Here is a 25,575-nt window from a genome sequence, read left to right as displayed (position 1 = left end):
CAGACAATTGCACCTACTCTGAGCTGAAAGAGGGAAGGAAACAAACTGAACACACAAGAACAGAAAGCCCTAGAAAACCTCAAAAAAGACAAAAAACATTGTTATATTACCTGCAGACAAAGGTCGGCTCACTGTCATCCTGAACAGAGGGACTACATCAAGAAAGCCAATGCACTACTCACAGACACCAACACCTACCACCAGGTGGTCCTAGACCCGACCCCACAACCAGGAAACAAAATTACATATCTCCTAAGAAAATTACACAATTCTGGACAATTGAACAAGACAGAATTCCAGAAAATGAAACCCGACGGGACTAACACCCCACGATTCTACGGACTACCAAAAATCCATAAACCAGGAGCCCCCCCCTCAGACCTATAGTCGCACTGCCCGGAACACCAACTTGCAGACTGGCCAAAGAACTACACGCAAGACTGAAATACCTAGTAGAAGAGTCACAGCAGTCCACCCAGGAATTCCTAAAAATCATCAAAAACACCAAAATAGAGGAAGACGAAGCAATGATCTCATTCGACATAACAGCACTGTTCACCTCCATCAACCTCGACCTGGCAAAGGAAACACTTACCACACTTTTAGAAGAGACCATCACACACACACCAAACACCACAATCACATTACCAACGAAAACATCATGAAGCTAGTGGACCTGTGCCTCACCACCCACTTCACTTTCAACAACATAGTCTACAAACAAACCAACGGCACACCCATGGGATCTACGCTATCAGGATTCATAGCAGAGGCAGTAATGCAAAGACTAGAACAATAAGCCCTACCAACCATCAAACCAAAAATTTGGGTCCGCTACATAGATGACGCATTTGTCATCACAAAACGAAACAAGATAGAAGAGACATTTAACATCATCAACAACACCCTCACAGGCATAAAGTTCACCAAGGAGGAAGAAACCGACAACAAACTCGCATTCCTGGATGTCACAGCCGAAAGAAAGGACAACAGAGAACTACAAACCTGCGTGTACAGAAAACCTACAAACACTGACCAAATACTTAACTACACCAGCAACCATCCCAACACACACAAACAAAGCTGTATCAGAACACTATTCCAACAAGCCACCACACACTGCAGCACAGACGAACTACGCAAAAAAGAGGAGAACCACCTATACAACGTATTCAAGAAGAATGGATACTCAAAAAATACAATGCGCAGATTCCTCAAGAATAAACCACGACAAGCAGACCAAACACAGGCAGAAACCGTAACCACCTTACCATACATCAAAGAAGTTTCAGAAATGACAGCCAGACTACTAAGACTCCTCGGAATCCTAGTAGCACACAAACCCACCAACACTCTTAAACAAAAACTAACAAACTTAAAAGACCCAGTACATCCCATGGACAAAACCAACATCATCTACAAAATTCCATGCAAGGACTGCCAAAAACACTACGTAGGACAAACAGGAAGAAAGTTAGCCACCAGGATACACGAACACCAGCTAGCCACAAAAAGACACGACCCTCTCTCGCTTGTAGCCCTACACAGGGACGAAAAAAGCCACCATTTTGACTGGGACAACAGATCTACCCTGGGACAGACTAAGCAAAGACATGCCAGAGAATTCCTAGAGGCCTGGCACTCCAACCACAATGCCATAAACAATCACATAGATCTAGAGGCATCTGTGAACCCCTCAGAAAATGAACAGGAAATGACATCACCACAAACCCCAGGAACCCCATCCAGGAAAAAGATATAAATAAAAAGCAGGAGACAACAGCCTCGCTTCACTTGGAGGTCGCCACTGATGATGTAACCTAGCCAGGTAATGAAACGTCTGGATATCAAACCTATAGCTCAGCGAGCAAACCTACACCCTAAATGTAGTATTGTTACAGTCCTTGCACAGTATCTTGTAAATGATATTAGTTTTGCTTGTTGTCTGTGTAGGGTCTTTCAAGTTTATTAGCTGCTGTTTTAGTGTGTCGGTGGGTTTGTCGGCTACCATGATGCCAAGGGGTCCGAGAATTCCTAGATGCATGGCATTCCAACTGGAACTATTATCGACAAGCACATTGATTTGGACCCGATTTACCACCCCATGAGAAAAAGAACAGGAAGACATCACCACAGGAAATGGCATCAACCCAAAGAAACCCAAACATATAAAAGAAAGTAGGAATCATCCGCAGTGCCAAGTCCGGAAGCTAGTACGGTGACAAAATATCTGAAAGTGAACCTTTCAGCTCAGCGAGCAAACCTACTTCTAGTGGGTTATTATATTGAATAGCTTGGTATGAAGTGAGAAAATGCATGGTATGGTGTCTTGTGCATTAGCAGTAAAATATTAAGCAGAAACATAGGGCGGCACGGTGGCTCAGTGGTTAGCACTGATGCCTCGCAGCGCCAGGAACCTGGGTTCGATTCCAGCCTCGGGCAACCGTCTGTGTGGAGTTTGCACATTCTCCCGTGTCTGCCTGGGTTTCCTCCGGGTGTTCCAGATTCCTCCCACAATCCAAAGAAATGCAGGTTTGGTGAATTGGCCATGCTAAATTATCCCATAACATTTAAGGATGTGTAGGTTAGGTGCATTAGTCGGGGAGGTAAACATAGGGTGGGGGCAGTGGGTCTGGATGGGTTGCTGTTTGGAGTGTTGATGTGGACTTGTTGGGCCAAAGGTCCTGTTTCCACACTGTAGGGAATCTATTCTATGATAATATTCCATGATTTCCTTAATAACCAGAAATCTATCAGTCTCAGGCTTGAATATACTCAATGACTGAGTTTCGCAAACCTCTGGGGCGTAGAATTTCAAATGTATCCAATTCTTTGAGTTAAAAGAAAAATCAATTCATTCTTAAAGCATTGATTCCTTATTCTGAGAGTATAACCCCACACTCTAAGCACTATAGCCAGGAAATCATCTCTCCACTAAATAACCTATCAGTCCCCTAACAATGTTACGTATTTGGGTGAGTGTACCTCTCACCACCTGTGAACCTGATCTCCTGGGAAGTACTCAATGCTACATGGATCCCAACAAATGGTGAATCCATGCAGTGACAGGGAGCTTTCAGCAATGGGGTAAGCATCCTTGATTGAGGCCTTAATTGACGTAGGAAGAGGAGGATTTTTTAAGGTCAGGGTGGAATGTGTTGGTGAAGTTGAATTGCTCAACCTTCTCGCCTTAATTGACGTGTCTACCCTCATGAGCTGATTTATCCATTAGCAACTGTAGCTATTCCCCAGAGGTAGTTCAGATTGTTGGGGGGGGAGTGGGGGTGGTTGGCATTCCATTTGGGCTTCCTGCTGCTTTTGTGCCCCACACAGGCGTCAAATCTATCTTCATGACGTTAGGAAAGTTCAGCCCATATTTGCTCATTTGTACAAAGCTAAATTGTACAAAGACAACAAAGCTAAATCTTACTTTTATAAGCATTAAATAGATAAGAAATAATAATTAATCAACTCCATTGTATGACAGGCAAAAACTGTTATAAGGTTTCTGTCAATAATTTACTACAAAAGTAAGGCGTCCATTTATTTGTCTGTTGGTCCTCACTTATTCTTTATTTATTACTGTGCATAAGAATAAATAAACAAAATTCTCTCTCCACTTTTCTATAGTTGTTAAATGACATCATATTGAGTCATCACTGGAAAATTGAACTTGTTGTGAGGCTACTATAATTTGAAATAATCTGCATTATTTATTTTCACACACTTAACAAAATTTCTTTTCCTTTGCAGAACAATCGAATTAAAACTTCCAAATACAATATTTTCACATTCTTGCCAATCAATTTGTTTGAACAGTTCCAACGAATTGCCAATGCTTATTTTTTATTTTTACTTGTTTTGCAGGTAAGTTTTCATCTACATCTGTGGTTGTGCTACCTTAAAATAGACAACCTTTGGTTTGATATTGATTTTTGCTTGTCAAGTTTTCTTTGAGTACATGTGATCTATCTCCCTCAATATGGGCATTGATGCTTGTTGTGGTCCATGAATGGGTTGATCACCTGGTTTCACATTTCACGGATGCCTTTTAATCCATGCTGTTTTTTTTCTTAACACCACACACCTTTCTAAGTGACATTAAATTTCTTCCTGTACTGATAAGTGACAAGTAGCACACGGGTTTCGTCTGACAGGCAGGATGTGATGATCCTGCAGAGGTCTATGCTGGGGCCTCAAAGTTTTGCAATTTACCTCAATGATTTAGATAAGGGGAGTGAAGGCATGGTGCTTCAACTGACCAAAATAAGTGACAGCTGTTTGCTGGTACTTCCTCAGACATGACTGGTTTAAAATTTCAACAAATCCTGGTAGTTAACTGTAATCAGCAACTTTTGGTGGATTCTTCATGACAACTCCTCTACTGTTCTGATTCCATTTGACAAACAATCAGCAAGGTCCTCTCATGCAGTATACAAATGTTGATTTTCTCATTGAATTCTTACAAATATCTCCAAAGAGCTCCAAGACAATAAAGCAATGACAAAAATGTGTCTTTTTTTAGCAAAAGTTGAAAAATGTACCTGATCCCAAGTGAGCATCCCTAATTCATTATGTCTTCAGGTGAGATATCCCAAACTGTTAAGCTCCTGGTTGAGCAGGAATGAACCATTGTGTGTGCAAAATATCAAATGAAGAACTATCAAAGCAGTTCCAGATAAAACAGTTGCATCAATTTGTTCTCATTTTAGTGACTCAAATATTTCAATGAATTGTCATGAAGGGATTATGCTGTGCTATTTTACAAGTGCCTAAATTAATCATAATACAATCAAATCTTATGTTGAAAAAGATCATTTGTCTAGAATTTGTGTGATATGACTCTAATGTAAATTAGATTATTTCAAACAAGTTCACCTACTTATTGTAATTTTATTATAATTTGGTGCTCCCACAGTATTATAAGTAATTCCTCTTTTAGCAGTTATTTGCAAGATATTTTGGTTATTTACTTTGGATGTATCAATTGTAATCCATTTATTTCTTTCAGTTTATTCCACAAATTTCATCTCTGTCCTGGTATACCACAGTTGTACCCTTAATGCTGGTGTTGTTAATAACTGCAGTGAAAGATGCCATTGATGATTATGTAAGTTCTTTTTACAATTCCACATCTTTACTTATTTTGTGAAAATAATCCCCAGATTCAGTGATTTAGCTGAATTTCATTTATCAATCTATTGGAAGTTCAGTGACATAAAAACTGTTTTCTGAGATTTTCATGGCTTTTCAGCTGAAGGTACATAGATTTTATACCACAGAATCTAGCCCTAAGTTCAAAAGAAAGAACTGAAGATCTGAAACAAAAACAGAAATTACTGGAGAAGCTCAGCAGATCTGATAGCATTAGTGGAGGGAGAAAGCAGAATTAAAAGGTTTAAAGTTCAGTGACCCATCTTCCATTGGACCTGAAGCGTTACTCTGCTTTCCCTCCACAGATGCTGCTGGATCTACTGAGCATTTCTAGCAATTACTGTTTTTGTCGCAGAAACCGGCCGTTTGGATTTTAAAACTCCATCCAAACCTACTAATCCTGTCAGCATATTCTTCTCTTCCTTCTTCCCTTATGTACTTTTTGAAAGAATTAGCTTCCCGATAAAACCATTTCTGCTATTCAACGCAATACATGGTATCCATTTGGAGCAAGATCCATATTCTAACTACTCTCTGAATAAATTACTTCCTCATTAGATTCATTATTGATTACCTTCTATTTTGATGTTCCCCCACTGGTGAAACATTTACACTATCTGGAGAATCTGCAGACTTCTCACATCTGGTCTTGAGTGGTGGTGGACAACTAAACAGTTCATTAGAAGAAGGAGATTCCATAAATATCCCCATCCTCATTAACATGTTGCCCAGCATGTCAATAGAAAAGATAAAGCTGAAGCATTTGCAAAAATCTTCAGCAATAAGTGTCAAGTGGATGGTCAGTCTTGACCTTCTTCAGAGGTCCCCAGTAACACAGGTGCCAGTCTTCAACCAATTTAATTTGCTACTCTTGATGTTAAGAAACCATTGGAGGCACTGGAGCTGCACAGTTTATGAGCCGTTATCATATTCTGGCAATAGTGCTGAAGGCTTTGCTCCAGAATATACCATGCTATTAGCCAAGCTGTTCTAGTACATCTACAATGTGGGTGCTGACATGATTATGTAGAAAATTGTCCAGGTATATCCATTACAAAAAAGCAGGTCAAATTCAACTCGGCTTATTATTGCCTCATCAGTCTACTCTTAATAATCTGTAAAGGGATGGAAGGTGTCGCCAACAGTGTTATCTGTTATTTACCTGCTCAGTGATGCCCAGTTTGAGTTCTATCAACTCCTGACTTCATAACCTTGTTTCAAACATGGACAAAAGAGCTGAATTCCAGAAGTGAGGTAAAAATGGTTGCTCTTGACCAAATATGGCATATAGGAGCTCTAGCAAAACTGAAGTAAATGGATATCAGGGGGAAACCTCTCTGCTGGTTAGAATTGTACCTGGCATAATGATTACAGTGGTTGGAGATGAGTCATCTCAGCTCCAGATCATCTCCGCAGGAATTCCTCAGGTTAGTGTTCTTAGCCCAACTATTTTCAACTTGTTTACTTTCTTTTCATCATAAGGTCAGAAGTGGAGATGTTCTCTGAATACTGCGCAATGTTCAGCACCATGTATAATTCCCCAGGTGCTGAGATAAATCATGCCCAATTGTACCAAGACCTGGACAATTTCCAGGCTTGGGCTGACAAGTGGAAAGTAACATTCATGCCACGTGACTGCCTGGTAATATACCATAACCATACCAACAAGAGAGAATGTAACTATCTAGGTTGGTAGTGGATCGCAAGAAAATGAATTTGTGGAATGTCTGCAAGTGGCTTTTTGAGCAGTTTGTGGTGGAGCAGGCAATTCTAGATTTATCGATGAGGCAGACATGATAAGGGAGCTTAAGATGAAGGAACCCTCAGGAGGCAGTGATCATCATATGATAACACTTACACTGCAATTTGAGAAGTGGAAACTGGAACCAGATATAATGATATTACAATTGAATAAAGGCAACTACAGAGGCATGAGGGAGGAGCTGGTGAGAATTGACTGGGAGAGGAGCCTAGCAGGAAAGACAGTGGAACAGCAATGGCAGGAGTTTCTGGGAGTAATTTGGAAGACACAGCAAAAATTCATCCCTCAGAAAAAGAAGCATACTAAACGGAGGATGAAGCAACCATGGCTGACAAGGGAAGTCAGGGATAGCATAAAAGCAAAAAAGAAACCACATAATGTGATGAAGCACAGTGGGTAGCCATATGATTGGGAAGACTACAAAGATAACAGAGGACAACTAAAAATAAATGAGGGAGAAGATTAAATATGAGGGTAAGCTAGTCAGTAATATAAAATAAGATTGCAAGAGTTTCTTTAGATATATTAAGGATAAAAGAGAGGCAAAAATGGACATTGGGCTGCTGGAAAATGATGTTGGAAAAATAGCAATGGGGAAGAAAGAATTGGTGGAACAACTGAACAAGAACTTTGTATCAGTCTTCATGGGGGAAGATATGAGTAATGTCCCAAAAATTCAAGAGAGTCGGACGGTAAGTGGGAGAGAGAGGTGAGTGTGGTCGTCATCACCGAGGAGAAGATGCTAGAAAACCTGAAAGGTCTGAAGGTGAATAAATCACCTGGACCACACCCCAGAGTTCTGAAGGAGGTAGCTAAAGAGATGGTGGAGATTCTTGTAGGAATCACTGGAGTCGGAGAGGGTCCCAGAGGACTGGAAAATCACTAATTTAACCCTCCTGTTTAAAAGTTAGTGAGGCAAAAGACAGAAAATTACAGGCTGATTTGCCTGACCTTCATTGTTGGTAAGATTTTGGAGTCCATTGTGAAGAATGTCGGAAATCACAGTGAGTCAGGTAGCATCCATGGAGAGCATCTGCAGTAATTTGTTCCTACTGTATAGAGGTCCTATTCTTTTACATTTTTTAAGAGTGCTACAACAAATAGAGTTATTTTTATTGAGACTGAGGAAATCCCTGTGTGTTTTGTTTCTTGAATAGAGTCAGTGAGTCGGCAACAAATCATGATTCATGTAATGTCATTAAATCTTCGCATTTGTTGCAACTCTTAGAATTGTGGCCTTGACTTCCAAGTGTCGGGGTATTTCATCACTTGGAAAGGTAACCAAACATAGCAGGAGAATTAAGGACTCCAATATTGGATAAAACAATTGGGGAGGAGTGCAAGGTGACTTGGATAAATTTGGATAGTTCAAATGACATTCCTCAATTGTAAATATCTTAAAATTGCATGTCGTCTTTGGCAGTAGTCCAAAGCTAGTGCTTCCAAATAGACCTATTGGACTATAACCTGGTGTCGTGTGATTTTTAACTTTGTGCCATGAGACATTTAGACATTTCGGATGTTATGCCACTTGTATCTATTACTTTTTAATCTCTTTAGTGTGCATTTGCTTACTTTGGGTATTAGTCTTGACTTGGAATGGTATCTGTTCCTTCAACCAAAAGGTATTTGGTTTAAATTCCACCTGGAGAAGTAAGTACACAATGTTTGGTATATTAGTGCTGAGTTGTGCAAGGATCAAAGGTTCTATTTTCCAGGTGGTTATCCTATCTGCCTGTTGCACTGTAAGAAAAATATACCTTCTCACTAATATCAATATATTCACTCGCATCTAAGACCAATTATATAATCAATTATTTAATCACTCTGCAAGGACCTTGCTTTAGCTGTCACTTCAGAGTACATTGCAAAAGAAAAGATGTTTCTGAAGTACTTAACTGGTCTTAATTTGATGGTAAAGCTTTCACCCATCTGCGTGCACAAACTTTGGAATTTATTTCCTAAATCCTTCCATTTCCTGATTTAGGAGCTCAATATTCACACAGTTAGGGAGGCTAGAAGAGGACCTGAGATGAATGAGTCATGGTTTTCCACGAGTTTGTACTAAATTGGAATAGGGCTACAGTGGCCATAGGGATGAGTCATGAATTAGCATTAATTTGACACAGGTTCTATAAGGTGCCATTGGAATTGGGTGGAGGGGCATGGGTTGACATGAAAAGTATGAAGGCCATTGGGGTGCTTGGCAAAGGTAGGTGTGTGTGAGATGCAGGACAGAGTGCCTAATATTTAACACCACAATAGTGGGAAATTCCCATTGAACTGAAGCGTACCTTTTAACCAGTTGCCTTGGCACTCGTCAACCCCTGTGACTGTCTCAGCCCTAGCTGGATGTTGTAGGTCCAATTCAATTCTGAGCTTAAAAATATGTTGCTGGAAAAGTGCAGTAGATCAGGCAGCATCAAAAGAACAGGGGAATCGACATTTCGGGCATAAGCCCTTCTTCAGGAAGAAGAATCTTTTGAGAATCATTTAAATATTAAAAGTGTTTCAGTGGGTTTCCTATGGGTGCTCCGGTTTCCTCCTACCGTCCAAACGTGCAGCTGAGGTGGATTGGCCATGCTAAATTGCAGTAGTGTGCAAGGATGTGCAGGCAAGGTGGATTAGCTGTAGCAAATGCATGAATGAACATTAAAAAAGTAGTTGTTGCCATAATTAGAATTTAATTGATATGAATTGATAGCTGTTAGAGAGAAATGTTTGTGAGGTAATGAACTGGGAACTTGATATTCAGAGATATGGAATGCTGCAGAAAAATAGACAAAAAAGAAAAGGAGGTGAGGTAATATTGTTTGTAAAGGAAGGTATTGTTATTACCTTTTACTTCTTGTGAAGAGTTCAGATTGCATTGGTGGCGGCGAGTTGTCCTGGCGTGGACTTGTGACGGAGAAGAGTGACTCCAGCATGGAGGAGAGTGAGCTCAGTACGGGAGAAAGTGAGTCCTGAGGTGACATCAGTGAGGTAGACCCAGCGGCACAAGATGGTGCTTGAGGATCGGTGACATTATTGGTTGGGTCTGTCGCTGATACGGCAAAGCAGTGGTGAAAGGGCATCATAGCAACATCAAGGTGGGCTGTGTCAAGAGATTCAGATATTAGTGGGTGTATTGGCCCAGTGGCGAAAGATGGTGCTGAAGGATTAGCGATTTTGGTGTTAGTTGGGCCTGGTGAGGTGGTAGTGGTTCTGAGCTGACTCAGAACATGAACATAAATGGGCTTCTCTTTATGCTGTGGTGTTCTGAGGAAGGGTCACTAGACACGAAATGTTAACCCTGATTTTTATTCACAGATGCTGTCAGACCTGCTGAGCATTTCCAGCAATTTCTGTTTTGTTTCTGATTTACAGCATCCGCAGTTCGTTCAGTTGCTCTTTAAACTATATCTTTTCATTTTTCTTTTGCTTTTAAACTATCAAAATAGCACCATAGTGTGGCGACAAATAAAGCTTTTCACTGTATTTTATTGTATTTCTCTCTGTAAAATACATGTGACAGTAAATGTCATAAAAAGCATTCATTGATGTGACGTCCATGTTCAAGAAGGAATGGAGACAGAAACCAAGAAATCATAGGCCATTTGATTCACATATTTGTTTGAAAGTGCTCAAGTCCATTATTATGGAAGAAGTGTAGGATTGCACAGCACAATCGGTTCTGATATAACGTGATAGTTCCGTTCTTGTGCGATCTCGTGTTGTAAGAAAACTGTGCAATACCTGAGCCATTTAAACTATTGGGGCTGGAATTGCGAAATAGTCAATACAGATAAGGAAAGTTTGTGTTCTGTAAGTAATGGTTGAAATTCTTTAATCACATTAAAGCCAATTCGTATAAAAAAGACACATACAACAGTAGAGCTAACTGTACAGAAGAGGACCTCAAGTTTTGGTGAGACTGCAACTGGAGTACTGTGTATAGTTTTGGTTCCTGTATTTAAAAAAGGATATATTGACATTTGAGTATTACCAACAAAAACTACTTTTTTAATAAATATTTTTATTGAAAGAAAGATTTTAGGTTTTTTAACAAAATTACAAAACCAGTACAAAATAGTATGACAACTTTATAATATAATAGCAATAATAGAAAACAAACTACTACTCGACTCCACAGACAACAGAAACTCACAAGAAAACCCTATAAAGACTACAGTTCAATAAATAACCAAGGAGAAAGAAGAAAAATAAACAGATAGAATAAAATTAAACCAAGTTATAACAAAGTAACTTAAATGATATTCAATTAAACTACTGCACTCAGCGTAATCTCATCATGGCTTCCCACCACTCAGAACAATAGTAAGTAGACCCGTATTTAGTAAGGATTCTTCCTCCCAGGGGCCCCAAACCGACAGACACAGTCCTCATGGCTAAATGAAGGCCCTGAATAGTAAAACTAATGTGTCTACATCAATATAATTCAAAAAGGGCTGCCATGTTCTGTAAAACAATTCTGTTTTCTGGTGCACCATACGCGTAAAGAAGTCCAGGGGTATGTGCTCCATGACTGTCCAATGCTAATCGAGAGTCCTGGAGGATTCTCTGACACAGCTCATTAGAATGTTCTTCCTCATGCAGAAAGAAAGGACGTTAAACAATTTCTTCCCGTGCATATCCAGGCAGGGAAGATTTGAGAGGCCGAAAAGGAGGGATATTGGATCCAACCTAACCTCAGTTCCCAAAACCTTTTCCAAAGCATAAGCTATGTCATCCCAATACCTGCGGATTTTGTGGCATGACCACAAGCAGTGAGCCAACCTCCATTTTGCACATGGGGCACATTGGGGACACTCCTGTGTTGAATTTCGCAAGCCGTTCTGGTGCCCGGTGAGCACAATGAAGTACCTTCAGTTGAATAACCTGGGTCCTATTACAAATAGAGATCTTCCTAATATTTTCCCAGATATCCTCCCACATCTCTGAGGAGTTGTGGATAGTGATGAAGGATGTAGTAGGTTGCAGAGAGACATAGATAGGGTGCAGAGCTGGGTTGAGAGGTGGCAAATGGAGTTTAATGTGCTCAAGTGTGAGGTGATACACTTTGGACGGAGTAATCAGAATGCAAAGTACTGGGCTAATGGTAAGATTCTTGGGAGTGTAGATGAGCAGAGAGATCTCAGTGTCCACGTACACAGATCCCTGAAAGTTGCCACCCAGATTGACAGGGTTGTTAAGAAGGCATACAATGTTTTGGCCTTTATTAATAGAGGGATTGAGTTCCGGAACCAGGAGGTTATGCTGCAGGTGTACAAAGCCCTGGTACGGCCGCACTTGGAGTATTGTGTACAGTTCTGGTCACTGCATTATAAGAAGGATGTGGAAGCTTTGGAAAGGGTGCAGAGGAGATTTACTAGGACGTTGCCTGGTATGGCAGGAATGTCTTACGAGAAAAGGCTGAGGGCCTTGAGGCTGTTCTCGTTAGAGAGAAGAAGGTTGAGAGGTGACTTAATAGAGACATACAAGATAGTCAGAGGGTTAGATAGGGTGGGACAGGGAGAGCCTTTTTCCAAGTATGGGAATGGCAAACACGAGGGGACACAACTTTAAAGTGAGGGGAGATAGGTATAAGACAGAATTCAGAGGTAGTTTCTTTACTCAGAGAGTAGTAAGGGTATGGAGTTCTTTGCCTGCAACAGTAGTAGATTTGCCAAGTTTAAGTGCATTTAGGTTGTCATTGTACAGGCATATAGATGTACATGGAATAGTGTAGGTGGGATGGGCTTCAGATTAGTATGATCGGTGCAATATTGAGGGCCGAAGGGCCTGTACTGCACTGTAATGTTCTATGTTTTATAATTCTTGAGTCAAGATTTTATATAGCCATTCAATGTCCTTCCAAACATTACTACCTAACAAGTGATAGAGTGCTAACCGAGAGGGTGCCAGTACACCAGTGCGCTCTCCTCTCCATGTCCGATTTGTAGGGATTAACCAGCAATGTAGTCTTTTTTTGTACGAAGTCTCTAACCTGGAAGTAATGAAAGAGATCCTTCCTAGGTAGCTCGTACTTCTGACTCAGCTGCTCAAAGGACATCATGACCTCCCCATCGAATAGATCTCCTAAACAGGAGGTTCCTCTGGACTCCCAGAGCTTAAAGCCAGAATCCATCGAACCTGGCTAGAATCCCAATATCCCCATTATGGGAGTGAAAGGGAAGTTTTTTTGTAAATTGCCCTCGCCCTGCCGCATCATTCTCCATGCTTTAACTGTGTTTAGGACAGTCGAGGTTTTACAGTGATCCATAACAGTTCTTATTTTGTCCATAAACAACAAATTAATGAGGGACATTTGTCCGGGAGGCCTCAATGTCTAGCCAAATTGATCGTGGATTGTGACAGGCCCCATTCAGCCACATAGGATAACAAGGAACTCAATTGGTACTTCCTGAAGTCTGGAAAATCTAGACACCCCCCCCCCCCCCCCCCCCCCCCACTTCCCTTGCAGAAGCTGCAACTCATCCAGCTTAATTAGAGGCCATTTGTGATACCAAATAAAATATACAAACCAGCTGTAAAGCCTGCGCAGTGTTTGCCTTGGCCGCCTCAAAGGGAGCATTCTCATGGGATATAATAGGCGAGGAAGAACCTTCATCTTAACCAGAGCTATTCTGCCCAATCAGGGTATTGGAAAATTTTCCCAGCGCTGAAGGTCCTGCCTGATTTTCTCTAGCAGCTGCCCATATTTTGCTTTATATACTTGATCGAGAACCAGGGTAATAAGAATGCCTAAATACATAGAACATAGAAAAGTACAGCACAGAACAGGCCCTTTGGACCATGATGTTGTGCCGAGATTTAATCTGAGTGTAAAATATAGTAACTTAACCTACGCAGCCCTCAACTCATTGCTATCCATGTGCATGTCCAGCAGTCGCTTAAATGTCCCCAATGACTCTGCTTCCATCACCACAGCTGACAGTGATTCCATGCATTCACAACTCTCTGCATAAAGAACCTACCTTTGATGTCTCCTTTATACCTTTCTCCTAATATCAGTCCATCCTGAGGGCCGAAGGGCCTGTATTGCACTGTAATGTTCTATGTTCTATAATTCTTGAGTCCAGATTTTATATAGCCATTCAATGTCCTTCCAAACATTACTACCTAACAAGTGATAGAGTGCTAACCAAGAGGGTGCCAGTACACCAGTGCGCTCTCCTCGCCATGTCCGATTTGTAGGGATTAACCATCAATGTAGTCTTTTTTTGTACGAAGTCTCTAACCTGGAAGTAATGAAGTAATCAGTCCATCAGTCCATATCGTACCGGTCCATCCTGCCCTGGGGAAACATCTCTGGTTATCTCTGGTTATTGACTCTATCTATTCCTCTCATTATTTTGTACACCTCGATCAGGTCCCCTTTTCTTCCTCCTTCTCTCCAGAGAGAAAAGTCCAAGCTTATTCAACCTTTCTTCATAAGGTAAACCCTCCAGTCCAGGCAGCATCCTAGTAAACCTTCTTTGCACCCTCTCCAAAGCCTCTGTATCTTTCCTATAGTAGGGCGATCAGAACTGGACACAATATTCCAAGTGTGGTCTCACCAGGGACTTGTAGAGCTGCAGCAAAACCTCGCAGCTCTTAAACTCGATCCCCCTGTTAATGAAAGCCAAAACACCATAAGCTTTCTTAACAACCCTATCCACTTGGGTGGCAACTTTGAGGCATCTATGTATTTGCACACCCAGATCCCTCTGTTCCTCAGAATCCTATCTTTAATCCTATGTTCAGCATTTGAGTTCGACCTTCCAAAATGCATCACTTTGCATTTAGAACATAGAGCGATACAGCACAGAACAGGCCCTTCGGCCCACGATGTTGTGCTGAACATTTGTCCTAGCTTAAGCACCTATCCATGTACCTATCCAATTGCCGCTTATCCAGGTTGAACTCCACCTGCCACTTCTCTGCCCAGCTCTCATCCCGTCTATGTCGCGCTGCAACCTGCAGTAGCCCTCTATACTATCGATGACACCTCCAACCTTAGTGTTATCTGCAAATTTACTAATCCACCCCTCAACCTCCTCACCCAAATCATTTATAAAAACTACTAAGAGCAGAGGCCCAAGAACAGAGCCCTACGGGACCCCACTCAGCACTGACCTCCAGGCAGAATACTTCCCATCTACAACCACTCTCTGCATTCTGTCAGCCTGCCAATTCTGAGTCCAGATAGCCAAACCTCCCTGTATCCCATACTTCCTGACTTTATGAATTACAGAAAACCTCCCTGTCCCCACCGGAAGGGGAAACGGATTCCATCCCCAAAGTTGGATATACTAGTAAGACTCCCCCCACAGGCATGGCCACTGATTTCATGAAATTCATTTTATACCCTGAAAACAAACCAAATAGATTAATCACTTGTATTGAGCGGGGCACAGATGTCATTGGATCAGTTAAAAAGAGAAGACATCATCCATATAGAGGATAATTTTATGCCTGCCTGACCCTGCCTCCTGGGCAGTTATATTGGGATCTGTCCGAATGGCTTCCACCAGTGGCTTGATCACCAATGTAAATAGTAGTGGAGAGAGAGGACACCCTTGACGGCAGCCCCTGCCGACACTAAAACTATCTGACCTTATGCCATTTGTGATCACTGCTGCTTTCAGATCACTATATAGCGCTGCCACCCATTTGGTAAAAGCATCTCCAAGACCAAACTGTTCCATGACATAAAAAACGTATGGCCAACCCACCCGATGAAATGTTTCTCTGCATCCAGGGAGACTACCAAACCCAGGATCGTTCTTTGCTGACATATTTGGGCCATATTTAATATTCTTTTAATATTATTGGTAGACCTACGACCCTTAATAAAACCTGTCTGGTCCTCCTTTACAATAAAAGGCAATACCTTCTCTAGCCTTAACACTAGCATTTTCTACAGGATTTTAAAATCTATGTTCAATAAGGATATGGCCTATCCCCGCCCCACCAGCTCCGGCCTTGACCTCCATATACACTACCGCATTTTCAGAAATAGCTATATTCCCTATTCTGCAGAACAGTACCAAGTTAAAAAGGCCGATGGGAAAAAAAATGTCAATTCTAGTATAGCATTTATGTTGATGAGAAAAAAAGGTAAAATCCCTACCTTCGGGGTGAAGACATCTCCATACATCCACCAGCCCCAACTCCTTGTTCAAGTCCACCAACTACCTGGATTGTGGAGACACACCCACAAGACCCCTAGGCATCCTGTCCACCTCAGGGTCAATAATGCAGTTAAAGTCTCCCCCTATAATTGTAAGACACGCTCCAAGGGCCATCAATCTAGAGAGTCCATGTGTTACGAATTTAATGGGGTGTGCACTATGCATTCAGAATCCCATATTCCTCTCCATGTATTAAAGCTTTAAGTATTATGAGGTCTGGGAAGTTCTTCCAGATGAGAATAGCCACTCCTTTGCTTTTCAAGTTAAAAGATGAGAAAAACATCTGGCTAAATCCTCCCTGTTACAACTTCAAATGCTCTTTATTGGTTAAGTGTGTTTCTTGTACCAAAGCTACATCGACCCTCTCTTTTCTAAGGCGTGACAGTATCTTTTTTCTCTTAATTGCTGCATGACTTCCCTTATCATTCCAGGTGCACCATTTAAACAAATGACTAGCCATGATCATCCAAAACTGTCCGAGATTCCCTAAGAGGAAGAACCCCACTCATAACATGCTGAGTGAAAACCATAAACAGATTGTATAAGTTTAAAAGTACAACATCCAAAACTCCTAAATCAAAATTTCTAACAACTACATCTACAACATAACAGTATAAAACATAACTGAAAAGAGATTTTCCCCATTGTCCACAGGGGTGCTCATACCACCCATTAATTCCACCATGACTCCTTCTAGCTGGAACCATGCCCTTGCCCCAGACAACACAAAGTAAGGGAAAAAAATTACCAATATCTTATGACAAAAACTTAAAAGTGGGCACCCAACCCACCCCCACCATACTGTAATCCTAGGGACTCCCGGTAGAACAGCAAAAAGACCTCTCCCCTCCCCCGGCTAGCCGGACATCTAACAGAATACTGGATATTCAGGTACCTCAGCCGCAATTTTACCGCATCAACGGTCTTCCTCTTGCGAATCACGGCCGGGAAAAAGTTCTGAAAAAGCATGATTCATGATCCTTTATATACCATAGCGTGGGGATCATTCCCCAGTGTTCTAGAGGCTTCCAGCATCATTTATTTGTTTTTATAATTCTGGAGTTGCACTAGGATCGATGGGGGTGGGGGGAGGAGGCAGTTGGTTCAATCCGGGCCTGCGCATTGTGACCTTCTGAGCCCACTTGACCCCCACTGGCATACCTCAATCTTCAGCCTGAGAAACTGTGGGAGCCTCGATTTTCGAAGTCGTCGACCTGTTCCTCCAAGGGAACATTCCAGGGCCTGTCCGCTGAGGATTCAGCTGCAGTCTCAGAAGCGGCGGCCAGTTGCTCCGCCGCAACCCCCCAGACACGCTGCCCGAGACGCTGGATTTCTAGGTCATAATCATGATTGATTCCAAGCTGGCCTGGGTCTCTTCCATCGACGAGTCGATCTTCTCTCGGAGTTTTGCGAACTCCGAGATCAGGCTCTGCTCAGTAGGTGAGTCCTCTGGTTGGCCACAGAAGCTGAAACTGCAGTCACGGGTGCATCCGTTGCTGCAGGGGACTCGCTGCCTGATGCGAGCCCCGTGCTCCTTTCCCCTTAGTTATCTTTTATCTGCACCAAACTGTTCAGAACTGGTGCTAAGTAGTTCTAAGGGTCAGGAAATAGTTATTTTTAACAAATTGGACGGTGAAGGAAGGGTGAGTTCTCCACTTTGTCTGGGTTCTGGTGCAGAGCTCAGCAGAGCAAACCTACTGGGTCCCTGCCATCTTGAATCGCCCTCAGCGAAAACGACTTTAAATCTACACAATTCCACTTTCCAACACTTGACCCACAACCTTGAATGTTTTGACATTTCAAATGCTCATCCAAGTACTTTTTTTAAAAATGCTGTGAGGATTTCTGCTTCAATTACCCTCTCAGGCAGTGCATTCCAAATTCCCACTGCTGTCTGACGGAAAATATTTTTCCTTAAAACCTGTCTAAATGGGAAATAGGAAATAACAGGACATTTAGAAAAGGCTGATATCATCAAACACATTCAATACTCTTTTGTGAAATGAAAATGACAAATTTTCTAGAGTGCTTTGAGGCTGAAACAATCAGAGTTGATAAAGATGAATAAGTAGATATTGTGAATTTCTACTTTCAGAAATAATTTATTAAGAAGCCACATAAAAGGTTATTGCACAAAATAGCAGCTTATGGTATTGGGGATATCACGGATGAGGATTGTTTGATATAGAAGACAAGGAGTTGAGACTAATGGGTCTTTTCCAGGTTCAGAAGAATTAACCCTTGGAGTTCCACATGGTTAGTCTTAGGCCCATTTTTTCCCTCTCCATATTAGTGATATGGAGGAGGGTCAGCGTGGATTATGTTCATATTTGCTTATGATACAAAAATAGGTGGGAAAGAATGTTATACTGAGCTGACAAGGAATCTGCAATGGAGTATAGATAGGTTGTTTCAGTAGCCAAAGACTTGGTTGATGTAGTTTAATTAGGAAGCTTCAGGGTCACTTTGGTCAGAAGAATCAAAAGCAAATTTTTATTTTAAAAGAGAGACACTCCAAAAAAGTGTGGTACAGAAAGATCTGGGCGATTTTGTGCATGAAGCACAAAACATTAGCATGCAGGTATAACAAGTAATTAAGGAAAACGGGTTTTTTTGTCTTTATTGCTCAGGTTTTGAATTTAAACATGGAACAAGTCTCGTTACAAATGTACAGGGTGTTGGTTCAAAGCAACTAATGTACTGTGTGCAGTTGTGGACCTTGTATCTAAGAAAGAATATACTAACATTGAATTGAATTAGCTCTATTGTCACATGTACTCAAATAAGTATAGTGAAAAGTTTACAAGTCATCACATTAGGATGCCATCTTAGGTACGAAGGTACCTAGGTACAGATTCTTGAGAATAAATTGTTAGGAAAAAGAAATTAGAAAAATAAAGAAAAGATCATGCAAATAAATTAGAAAAGTAAAGAAATAATAAGTTCAGAAGATTAGTTGTTCCAACCCAGTTCACGTCGGCACCTAGCCTGTAGTAACTGGAAGAGAGACCTCTACCACTTCGCCGCTGCCTGTGCCACACCTGCCCACATGGGAGTTGCCACACTTTAGCCGCCATCTCTTCATCACTCGCCATCTCGCCACCTCGTTGACACCGCTGAACCCACATTCGTCCCACAACTAGGAGTCCCCAGCTTTGCTGCTGCCGCTGCTTTGTCGATAACCAGAAGTCCCCTCTCAGGGCCTATCGTGACCGCAATCAGGTGTCTCTGGCTCTGCTGCTATCATTGTCCAAAAATCCCTGCTCTGGGCATAACACGTTCCTGCTGCCATCAGTGCTACCTCCCCAATTGCTGGAGGAGCTTTGCTTACGTTGCTGCTGCCACCGGCCCTGAACATGGGTAGGACTTCCTTGCTGCCAGTGCCATCAGCCCCAAAAGCTGGGAGGACGTCCTTGTTGCTGCTGCCTCCAAGCATGAGAAGAGGCTGCATTCGCCACTCTGCACATCGCTTGCTCTCCTGGCCATGCAGAAGTTGCTGACCAACCTGCCACAGCAAGATTAAAAGATAAGAAGAAAAGAAAAACAAAACCGAAAAAGAGTAGAAGCAAAAGGAAAGAAAAAAAGAAGGAAAGCAGATGTGATCAGATGAGACCACATGCAGCTCTCCTGCTCTGTTGTCATCTTGCTCATAGGCAGTTCAAAATAGATTGACTAGACTGATTCATGGAACGAAAAAGTTTACTTATCAAGAACAAATCAACACATTAGTCTTTTTTATGCCTTAGGATTTAACTGGATACCATCCTCAAACACCTTTGCTGACCAATTAGTTCATTGTTCTTCTCATCGATTCTACTTCCTGATTGAAATAAATGTTTGCTGTGTGTTATGAAACATTTGTTTAATGTTTTGCCACTACTCATCTCCTGACCTTCCCCTTAATCTATTTTCCTAGCTCATTTTAGACATTTTAGACTCATATCTCTGTAATTACCCTTATTTAAGTTGAGGACACTGATTTTAGACCTGAGTCACTCTCCCTGGGACTGCATTTGAAATCCTATTATGTTGCGATCACTACTCCCTGAAGGCTGTTAACTGTTGGATCTCTTATTAATCTTACCTCATTACATATGACCAGATTGAAAAAGCCAGTTCCCAGCTAAGTTCTGCAATATTGATTGGAGTTTAGAAAAATGAAAGTTGATCTCGTTGAAACATCCATGATTCTCAGAGATCTTGGCAGGTTAGATGTTGAAAAGATGCTTCAATTAGTGGGGGATCTCAAACTGGGGCACATAGTCATAGAATGAGATAATATTCATTTAAAGCTGATGTGAAAGGATTTATTTTACCAGAGGGTAGTGAATGTCTGGAATTCTGTACCCCAGAGAGTTGTGGAGGTTAGTTCACTCAAAGTATTTAAAGAGGATGTAGAAGCTTTTTGAAACATCAAGGAATTGAGGGCTATGAGGAGCTGTCATGAAAGAGTTGAAGCCTGGAGCCATGATCTTATAGGATGTTGGGGCAGACTAGAGGGGCTGAATGGCTTTCTCCTCCTATTTTTATGTTCTTATGTTTAATTGGACCATATTTTGAACCAAAGCAGTATGATATATTTTCTGTGACACATTCTACAGCAGTGGTTGTCATTACTGGCTAATGAAGACTGATTGTTACCAAAAATATATGTGTAATAGAGCAGAACATTTAATGTTTCTCTTACTTAGTGTTTCCCATGTCAGTAATGAAAACATTGTAACTAACTAACCTTTCAATTGAAGGGGACATACACAAATTCTTATGTCAAGAAAATCCAATCTGCTGCCTCTAAGGCATTTCTTTTCAGCTCAACACAAGAATTATTGGACAGAATTTTCAACTTGAGCAATGCTACAGTGAATGGATCATCAATCCATTATTCTCCCTGACTCATTTTGCTTCCTATTAACTTTAGTTGGGTAACAAGTGGTTAATCTTTCTGTTTTATGCCCTCTGAAGTTCAATGTTCTACTTACTATTTTAATATTAAAATGACAAAAGGGAAGTAGTTTACAATTTGAGCTGATCTCATTTAACTGCTCCCAGACAACTATAAAATTAGTTTAGATTATTTATCTTTTAAAATGTTAGTGTTGGCTGATCAAATTTGTCTGTCCAATTAATTGAGACTAGGGGCTGAAAATGACAGGATTGGGAGGTAGGATGGAGTTATCCCACACGAAAGACTGTCAGAATCAGCAGTCCCTTGGAATTGAGGAAGGCATCTCTCAGGTTGGATGAGTCTTTAGATGACTGAGGACCCCAATTTTAATCACCAAGTATTTCTGCAGTGGTTCATTGTTGCTTGAGGAAATGGAATTTGCATCACTGTATTTGCTTCTCTTTCCTCTGCTGCCACAGTTCCGCTTCACAGTAGAGCTGCTTAGTTTTGAAGCGATTTGCACCTTCATGGATCAGGAGGTGTTATACCTACTGAGTGGGTTGTCTTTTTAATATTTAAATCTTCCCATTCCAACTATTTATTGGCAAGGGTTGAGTAATATTGGGGCCAGTTGAGTTTTGAATCAGATATATTAATTCTTAGTTATTTACCTAAATGTGGGTTAACTGCTGATCTCGATGCTCTCCCATCCTCAGTATTTTGGGGGTGAGCTTAAAGGGTTGGCTGGGAAGGTGGTGGACTAGCCACGCAACCTAGTTTACATGCTCCCATGCTGAAAATACACCTAATAGGCTCTTATTGAGGGAAAATGTGCATTAATTTTATTGAGGCATGTATGAGTCAGAAAGCATCATTTTGCATAACGTGAATACAAATTGTTATGTGATATCCAGTTAGTTAACAATTCTGTCTGAACTTAACTAATTTTATAATTTGGTTAATTTTCCAGCATCGTTACAGGAGTGACAACCAAGTCAACAATCGGGAAGTTACGATTCTAAAGGATGGGAAGTAAGTCACAACCTTGTATTCTTCAAATTAATAACATTCTTCAAATTACTTTTTAATTCTTTTCCAACTTCCTCCTCTCCTTGGCTGTTGCCTCTTCAAAGGGCCAGGACCTAGCTGCTGTTCATGTTCACAATTCGAGCCACTTCACTGTTAAGGTTGCATCCCTGGAAATACCTATCAGCTATTGGCTGTTCCTGTCCCAAGCTATTGGTAGAACCAGAGCTGAAAATGTGTTGCTGGAAAAGCGCAGCAGGTCAGGCAGCATCCAAGGAACAGGAGAACTGCTCCTTGGATGCTGCCTGACCTGCTGCGCTTTTCCAACAACACATTTTCAGCTCTGATCTCCAGCATCTGCAGTCCTCACTTTCTCCTATTGGTAGAACCACCAAACTTCCCACCTTGAGTGCAAGCATTGCTCTAAAAGGCCCTCAGTAGCATAGCAACAGCAACATCCACTACTCGATGTACAAGACACTAGGAAATAGGTTTCTAGGAGTTTGGGTGAGATGAGGCATTGGTACTTCATTGTTGCTTGATGCAGAATACCACTCTCTCTTACTGCTTGCAACAAATTGGCATCGCATACATTGCCAAACCATTGGACTGCTGTATATCGAATGTAACCAACCAGTCCACTGTGTTGTGCATACAACCAATGCAGTAAAATACTGGGAAGGCTTCAGCATAAACTACAGGGAAAATGGAAGATTTATGCTACTTGTCACTGGCTATAAAATCATAAAACTGCTTTTGAAAAACAATTTGATAATAAAAGGCAGCAGTATTTTTTTATCCTTATACTTAATTAGCAGTCAGGAAATTAATGGGGATTTAAACAATGCCCATTTTTCCTTCGTGGTCAGACTTGATGCAGACCAGTTTTTGAATCCATGCATGTTTAGGCTGAAAAGTCATCTTGTATTTCAACCAGTAATGCTTTGACATCGAGCCCGAGGTTCTTCAAAGAACATTCACATAAGGGAGTACAACTTGGGTTTATAAGAATGATGCCTAGACTTAAGTTTAGTTTTTAACAAGAGATTATACAATTTTTCTCTAGAATTTAGAAGGTTAAGGTGTAATCTGATCAAAGTCTTCACGATATTAATAAGAAAAGACAGAAAAGTTAGTTATTTCCATTGGTTGGGGATTCTAGAACTAGGGAGCATAGTCTGCAAACTAGGGTCAAACCTTTCAGAGGAGATGTTCGGAAGCACTTCTACACGCAAAGAGTGATTGATGTTTGGAACTCTCTTCTACAAACAGCAGTGGATGCTAGGCCAGTTGGTAATTTTAAATCTGAAATAGATAGTTTTTTTTTAAAGCAAGGTTATTCAGGGATGTAGACCAAAGTTGGAGTTAGGCCACAGATCAGACATGATCTCATTGAATGGTGGATCAGGCTCAAAGCACTGAATGGCCTGCACCTGTTCCCATGTTCTTATGACTCCCATACATCGATCAAAGCAGAGAGGGAAAGACATACTCAGACTGCTGTTGAAGTTTTCCTTTTATAAAATTTGTTGAGCATTGTTGCTGTGTTATGTACAAATTCCGTGTCCTTGAACTGAATAAAAAGATGGGTGTTCTTCTCACATACATTAGTTTGGATTTGGCACCAGAGTTTATGTTTGTAAAAGTTTGTTGATTTGGTTTATTAAATGAAAACTTGAATCTAAGAGAAGATGCAAATAAATCACATTTGTAGAGCTGTTAGAGATCAATATCGCTTTTAAAAGAGACAGAAGTTTCGCATTTCCTGTTTGTAGAAATCATTTTTAATGTATTGTGCACATACATTTGCATGTATTGATGATGTATTCTCGCCGTATTGAAATTACTGTCAGTTAGTAGTGAATTGACAGTTAATACTGTCTAACTAATAATACTGGATTCAGTCGGGATGGCAAGTTTATGAACATGAAACATTTTTGATTTCCATAAAAATCTTTTTTTATGACTCTAAATTGTTATTTTAAAAACTTCCTTTTCACATTTTACGATTGTGGGATTTGAATTTGTGTTCTGAATTTCCAGTTCTGTATGCATCTGGAGGAGTATATGAATTGGAAGGGTTTAGAAGGATATGGGCCAAATGCTGGCAAATGGGAGTAATTAACTGAGGATATTTGGTTGGCATGGATGAATTGGACAGAAGAGTCTGTTTCTGTGCTCTATCATTCTAAGATCCTGCGCACTTTTTAAAAATAATTTTAGTCATGGCCAAAATGTATGTCCTTGTTAAATAAACAATTCCTAACAAATGTCATTTTAGCTTTTCTTCCTTCATCTTGGAATACCTTCTTAGTTCCTGTCCAAACTTGAACTGAGTTAAATATTTTGTAGGATGATACTTCAGCATTGTAGGTGCACAAAAGTAATGTTTATGTATCTTTGCTATTAAAAGGGCCAGGCAACATTGCTGAGGCCTGTGTCACTATCACTTCACTGCCCAGATCAGGCGACACTGGCCCCAAGGTTCAGATGTCTTGCTGGAGGTTCTGGTCCAGTCCAGGGTTCTCTAGGCTTTAAGCCCACAGAGAATGCCCACTCAAGACATCACAGTTGCTAGGTCATAGCAATCAGCAGGTTGCCTCCACATCGGTTGTGGATAGAAGGGCAGTATTTAGTTGTATTGGCAAACACAGTAAGAAGAAGAGATTTTGAGGACATTTGAGTGGCATGCAGGTTCATTGCCTGTATGTTATCTGTGCTTCTGTATATTTTTTTTTCATTGGGACTGTTGTAGCATTTGCCACATGTTGACATGACCATCTGCAATGAAAGTAATGGCACATCTTCCCTATCAAAAGGCGATACTAAACTTCCATTGGGACACATTTTATTGCCTCAGAACATCAGCATTGTGTGTGTGTCTAGAAGATGTACGACAGATATTCACCAAGGTTTCTTAGACAGCACCTTCCAAACCCATAACCAATACTGTCTTGGAGGACAAGGATAATACTTTACATGGCAATGCCATCACATGCAAGTTCCCCTCCAAGCCACTCCCATCCAGGCTTGGAAATATATTGCAATTATCAATGACCATGAAACCTTTGTCGTTTCTTGGAAAAACCCATCTGGTTCACTAATATCCTTCCTTCAGGGAAGGTCATCCTCACCTGAGTTGGCTGACATGTTTTGAATTAGCCCAGCAAACCAGAATTGTGATAAACTCTCAAAGGAATAAAACTAGACGAACTACATAACATCAAACTGGGCACTGGAAAAGACAAAGTCCTGCTGATCCTGCAAAATTCTCCTCACAAACATCTGGGAGATAGTGTCAAGTTGAGGGAGCTTTCTCACAAATTAGTCAAGCAACAGTCTGACATAGTCATACAGAATCATACGTCACAACACCGTGATCACCATCCCTGAATATGTCTGGTCCTGCCGGTAGGACAGACCAAACAAAGATGGTATACAGCCAGAAGCAAGTTTCCCTGGGATTCCTCAACATTGACCCTGGACCAAATGAAGTCTTCAGGTTAAACATGAGCAAGGGAACCTCCTGCTGGCTACCACATGCAACCTCCACAAATGAATCAGTACTCCTT

General features: G+C 41.1%; 1 protein-coding gene across 1 annotated transcript in view; it reads left to right on the top strand.

Annotated features, from left to right (window-relative positions):
• The window catches only part of atp8b5b (ATPase phospholipid transporting 8B5b), a 278,562-nt gene that overhangs the window by 62,906 nt on the left and 190,081 nt on the right, over positions 1 to 25,575 (top strand). The window contains exons 4-6 of the mRNA XM_072571671.1: positions 3,754 to 3,867; positions 5,012 to 5,110; positions 21,948 to 22,009. Of these exons, the coding sequence (XP_072427772.1) occupies positions 3,754 to 3,867; positions 5,012 to 5,110; positions 21,948 to 22,009 (275 nt within the window). The remainder of the gene's footprint in view (positions 1 to 3,753; positions 3,868 to 5,011; positions 5,111 to 21,947; positions 22,010 to 25,575) is intronic.

Source organism: Chiloscyllium punctatum, chromosome 1 (assembly GCF_047496795.1).
Source record: "Chiloscyllium punctatum isolate Juve2018m chromosome 1, sChiPun1.3, whole genome shotgun sequence".
NCBI lineage: Eukaryota > Metazoa > Chordata > Chondrichthyes > Orectolobiformes > Hemiscylliidae > Chiloscyllium > Chiloscyllium punctatum.
Note: the sequence above shows the minus strand (reverse complement) of the source record. Positions and strands in the feature narration are given on the sequence as shown.